At 41.6% G+C, this 5989-nt stretch overlaps 1 protein-coding gene across 1 annotated transcript; it reads right to left on the bottom strand.

The window, feature by feature from the left end:
- Positions 1–3089: 3089 nt before the first annotated feature.
- Positions 3090–3667, bottom strand: TMEM217 (transmembrane protein 217). Its single transcript, XM_015571873.1, has one exon. The coding sequence runs from the start codon at positions 3657–3659 to the stop codon at positions 3090–3092; it is 570 nt and encodes a 189-aa protein (XP_015427359.1). The 5' UTR covers positions 3660–3667.
- Between the last annotated feature and the right edge of the window lie 2322 nt (positions 3668–5989).

The raw sequence follows: 5989 nt of genomic DNA, 5'->3' as shown, positions 1-5989 counted from the left end.
CTGAAAATCCTACCAAACATTTATGGAAGAAATAAATACCAATTAAACATAAACTCTTACAAAAATTGAAAAGGAAGAAATACTCCTGTCTATGAAGTAAGCATTACTGTGATACCAAAAACAAATGAAGACATTACAAGGGAAGAAAACTACAAATACCTGCTATGAACATAGATGCAAGATTTTTAGCCCTAGCTAGTTTGTCTCAGTGGATAGGGCGTAGGCCTGGGGCTGAAAGGTCCCGGGTTCGATTCTGGTCAAGGGCACATGCTGGGGTGCGGGCTCAATCCCCAGTAGGGGACGTGCAAGAAGCAGCCAATCAATGATTCTCATCATTGATGTTTCTCTTTCTCTCTCCTTCTCCCTTCCTCTCTGAAATCAATAAAAGATATATTTTAAAAAGGATAATCTTTTTTAAGAATTAGTGTTGGAACAATTAGATATCCAGGAGCAAAAAAATAATCTCTGATCTACATCTCTCACTATATATAAAAAAAAATAGCTCAAAAGGGATTATATATCCAAGTTTAAAACTTAAAACTATGACTTCTAGAGGAAACATAAGAGAAAACCTTCTTGACCCTGGGCAAAGATTTCCTAAATATGATAACCAAAAGTGTGACCCATAAAAGAACAAATTGATAAATTGGACTTCATTGAAATTAAAACTCTCTGTTCCTCAAAAGATACTGTTACATGAATGAAGAGACAAGGCACAACATGAAAAAAAAATTTACAAATCATATATCTGATAAAGGACTTGTATTCAGAAAATATAAAAAACTCCCCAGTGGGGTATGGGCTTAGGTGGAGGGGGGCAAAGGGAGGGAAAATGTGAAATACTGTCAGTAATAAAAAATATACATATATATTTAAAACCACTCCCCAAACTTAAGAAAAACAACCTAATTTTTTAAAATGGGCATAAGAAAAAATAAAAAATGGGCAAAAAATTTGAATACTTAAATAAAAAAGACATAAGAATGCCAGACAAGTACATAAAAAGATGCTCAACATCATTTATCATTAGAGAAATACAAGTTAAAGCCACAATGAAATACCACCATATACTTATTAGTATGGCTAAATTAAAAAACTTATTGTGCAAGGATGTGGAAGAACTGGAATTCTCATATACTGCCATTGGGAATATAAAAATGATATCGCTGCTCTAGAAAAAAATTCCCGTTTTGAGATAAATGAAATCATAAATCCATACAAAGGCTTGTGCACAAATGTTTATAGGGTTCTTATTCATAATTGCCCCAAACTTCAAACCAATAGATGTCCTTCAATGGCAAATGGATACACAGTGATACATCCATGCCATGGCATCTTACTCAGCAATAAAGAATGAACTATTAATATACATGCTATGGATGAACCTTAAAGGCATTAAGCTGAGTGAAGGAAGCCAGACCAAAAAAAAAAAAAAAAGAGCAATACTCTATGAATCTGCTTATGTAAAATTCTAGAAAATGCAAATTAATGTATAGCAAATCAGTGCTGTGTGGTGGGAATTGGGAGTATAGATGGGGGAGGCAGGGATTATGAGGAAACTTCTGGAGGTGATACCTATGTTCATGAACTCAATTGCAGTGACAATTTCACTGGGATATACTTATGTCAATTATGTACTTTAAACATTGTGTTATTATATGTCAACCAGAGTTCCAGCACAAAATTTGTGCACGGTACGGTCCCTAGTGACTGCCGGGACGTCCCTTCCCCTGGCTGCCTGGTGCCACTGCGGTTCAGGGCCTCCATTCCCCACAGGTGGCCAGGGCCTCCCTTCCTGCAGTTGGCCCACCAGCCCCGCCCCCTGGTGGAACTCCCAGTCAAACTTCCAGTCGAACTCCTGGTCCAAGGGATAATTTGCATATTAGGCTTTTCTTATATAGGACGAGAGGCCTGATGCACAAAAATTCATGCACTGGGGGGTGTCCCTAATCCCAGCCTGCCCCCTCTCATAGTCTGGGAGACATTAGGGGATGTCCTACTGTGGGAGCGGGCCTAAGCTGCAGTCTGGCCTCCCTCTGCAGGAGGCAACCGAGCCCATCAGGGGAAGGTGTCGCCCCCATCACCCCACGGCTGTTGCCACTGCCGGCCACCGTGGCTGCCTGCCCTCAGCCCTTGCAGCCACCGTGGCTTTGTCCAGAAGGACGTTCAGCTGTCCAGTCTAATTAGCATATTATGTTTTTATTATTGTAGATTATGCTTCAAGAAAGCTATCAAGTAAAACAAACACAACATAATGTCTAATGTTTGAAGTAGAAGTTTGCTCAATTTGTCTTCTATTCTGGCTTAAGCTGCTTCTGACAGTTTTTGAACCTAAATACAAAGTGAAGTTTGTTCATCCATGATAATGTGTAATCTTGTACTGTCTTATACTGTGGCTAATTGATTCATAAACAGTAATTTAGTTTCTCTCACTGACCTGCAAAATCCTCAAAGTTAGGCCTCATATCTTTGCATCCTCCTACAGTATCCAGACACAGTAGGAGGCACAGAAAAGTTTAACAGATACCTTTTAAGTAATTGTCTTTTGTGTTATTTGACCAATTTGACTCAGAAAAGGAAAAGCAATTTTCTATTTTTATTCTTCTAGTTATCTAAATAACATAGGGAGAAAAACAATGGCACAAAGCCACCCTAAGACAACAACAGTATCCTTTGTGCTTCAACAATCTGAGGTATAAATACAGATTTGCCTGTCCCAGGGTTAGATTAGAGAGCTATGGGTTGAAGGTTGATGAAGACATACCAAGATGAACGGATTGACAGACTGCAATTCAGCTTTGTTTCATTTCCTTGCCCTCTTCATGTTGCCCAATAAGATGATAAGAAAAAGAAGGAGCCACTCAAGGATGCTTGATAAATAACAATGGCCTTTAACTAAACATCCTCAATGAACAGGACGTTCCAGGTGTGACCCTAGTCACATTTCTCTGCACATTCCCCAGAAAAGGTGGCAGTAGGGTCTCTACTTTCTGAATAGATGAAAAGTGAAGAGAAGAAAAGAGAACTACCATGAGAACCTGGGAGACCTGCCTCTCAAGAGAGAACAGGGACAAGGGTATTCATTCATTCTAGTGGCGGATATGGCTGATTATCTTTGATTTCCGCCTTGGGGAGCCTCGGCTGCTTATAGAAATCCGTCTTCTGTGGGAAATGATAGTGCCCTGGCTATTACTTTTGTAGATTATCTGGGCATAAGTCATGACAAAGAAGATCCAGAAACAGTGCATGAATATACGGGACACCAAGCCAAACCAGCGCATGACTCTAACCTCTACAATGCCCGTGTTTTTGTTGGTGAGGATTTGTATTACAATGTTCAGGGCTTCATAGAAAAAGATCCAGATGATGTAGATCACCATGCCCTTGTACTTCTGGGCATATACTGAGTATATGAGCAAGCAGCTGATGATGATGGTGATGCAAGACAGGAAGATAATGATATTGAAACCCCAACAGGTGACGAAGTGACTTATGAGGGAATGTATCCTCATGTCCTCTGGGTCAATCTCGGTGCAATTGCTGCTCCTTATGTACTTCTGTTCGAAGATGAGGTACATGTCGGTGGCTATGATGGTAAAGACCCCTGATAACACGGTGCCCATTTTGGCGGTCATCCCACACCAGTGTTTCGGTTTCATGTTGAGACTTCCTGTGAAGACAAACAATATAAGGGAGAATTCTGGTTCTTGCCAGTGTGGCAAGTTATCAGGGTTTCTCCCTCTTTTCCCAAAGGAAAAACAACAAAGAGAAGTATGGAAACCAGGAAGTAACAACTTTGGGAAGACTGGAGATGGTTTAAAATTGACTGGCATATGAGTGGGGAGGAGGGAGGGTGCAGTCTGGAGGCAATGAGCAGGTAAATTTGAGAAGTGCTTCTCAACCTTAGAATCATCAAAAGTACCCAGGACCAGGTGCTACCCCCAAACCAATTAAAACATTCTCTGGTGAAACCCAAATACCAGCATTTTTCAAAAGTTCCTAGTGATTTTCATATGTAGCCAGGATTGGAAAACACAGAGCCAAAAAAGATAGTTTTGCCTTGGGCGAACATTGCTGTTCCCTGATGGGGAAAATTGGCTGCACTTGTCCAGACCTTTCCCCTCAGGAGAAAAATCAGGATAGACTAGTGTCCTTGCTGGGGTGAGACATTGATGAAAACAGGGGGCTTTGAGCAATTACTCCTCCACTACATAGCAAAACTACAATGTAAGGTGTACTTTTAGGGAAATTCAGAGCCTTAGGATAAAATAGCCCTAGAAAAGAAAGAGCAATAATTAGCTAAGTGTCTCACTCAAGACATTAGGGAGAAAACCAACAATAAGAACAACAAAAAACACGACGATGAAAACAAATAGAACAGAAATCAATGAAAAATTAGAGGGATTTCAGATTGGTTAGATTATTGGGGACAATTTACTGCTAAAAACAACTAAAAATGCTGGATAAAATAGTCTCAGAAGCACAGAAATGCTGTCAGGGCAGGAAGTAAGAGATTGGAGGCCAAAGTCTATCGGAGTTTAAGAACTGGGCCCGGCCAGTATGGCTCAATGGTTTATCATTGACCTATGAACCAGGAGGTTACAGTTTGATTCCTGGTCAGGGTACATGCCCAGATTGTGGGCTCGATCCCCAGTAAGGGGCGTGCAGGAGGCAGCTTATTAATGATGCTCTCTCATCATTGATTTTCTATCTCTCTCTGCCTCTCCCTTCCTCTCTGAAACCAATAAAAATATAAACAACAACAAAAAAGAACTGGGATAGGTAAACAAGCATGAAAGTTAATTTTGCTCTGAGGATATTTGTCAATCGGACAAAACTTGAATTTCATTTATGAGAAAGTTTTGTAGAGTAAGAAGAAATGAAATCATAGCTCAGGGTCCACACCAAGAAGGGGAGTCAATTAGAAGGCCTTCCCTTTTTAGTCAAAGGCCTATGACTAAAGATGAATCAGAAGTAAACTTGCCTCCACAACTTTCAATAGATTTCATGGAAAGTTAACTTAGTATACTGAATGTATGGGGGAGGAAAACTCTTCTCAAGACATTGTTATCATAGCTAGTCTTTTGGCGGATTTGCAGCCCAAATTACATTAAAAAACAACACTTTTAAGTCATAAATTTAAAGTAGTCCTGAACTAGAAGCATCTCTAAGTGCCTGGTAGAAGCAAACTCAAATCCTTTCTAGAAGAATGCACCTTTGTGTTGGTCCTAAGAATCTCCATCAGTCATTTTTCAGAGACAATGACTAATATGCAGTAAAAAATAACCAAGCACCCAAGGAACAAAGTGCTATAAGTGAGAACCAGAAGAAATAACAGACAGTAGAAGCAGAACTGCAAGAATACCAGATTATGAAACAACTAGAGGCCCGATGCACAAAATTTGTGTAAGAGTAGGCTTTCCTTACTCCAGCTGCCAGCACCACCTTCCCTCTGGCAATACTTCCTTCTAACCTGGCAGTATCAGGAGCAAGCAGGCCAATTTAATTATTTGATTTTAACTGGTCCCCTGGGAAGCCCAGGACCCGGGCTTCCCTCCGGCCGCCAGCAGGCACCTGGGACCCAGGCTTCCCTCACAGCCCCAGCTTCATCTGGAAGATTGTCTGGAAAAACATCCAGTCTAATTAGCATATTACGCTTTTATTATTATAGACTAGAGGCCCAGTGCACAAAAATTTGTGCACTCAGGAGGGGGGGGGAGGTCCCTCAGCCCGGCCTGTGCCCTCTTGCAGTCTGGGACCCCTCAGGGAATGACCACCTGCTGGCTTAGGCCCATTCCCTGGGGGATTGGGCCCAAGTTGGCAGTCAGACATCCCTCTGACAGCCCGGCAGCCCTTGGGGGATGTCCACTTACCAGCAGGGAACAGACCTAAGCTGCAGTCGGACATCCTTAGTGCTGCTAAGGAGGCAGGAGAAGCTCCCGCCACCACCTCTGTGCTGGCAGCCATCAGCCTGGCTTGTGGGTGAGGC

This window comes from Myotis davidii, unplaced genomic scaffold (genome assembly GCF_000327345.1).
Source record: "Myotis davidii unplaced genomic scaffold, ASM32734v1 scaffold289, whole genome shotgun sequence".
NCBI lineage: Eukaryota > Metazoa > Chordata > Mammalia > Chiroptera > Vespertilionidae > Myotis > Myotis davidii.
Note: the sequence above shows the minus strand (reverse complement) of the source record. Positions and strands in the feature narration are given on the sequence as shown.

What these genes read in the sequence shown, in the direction of transcription:
- TMEM217 (XM_015571873.1), bottom strand. Translation starts at nt 3,659, where the DNA reads ATGAAACCGAAACACTGGTGTGGGATGACCGCCAAAATGGGCACCGTG.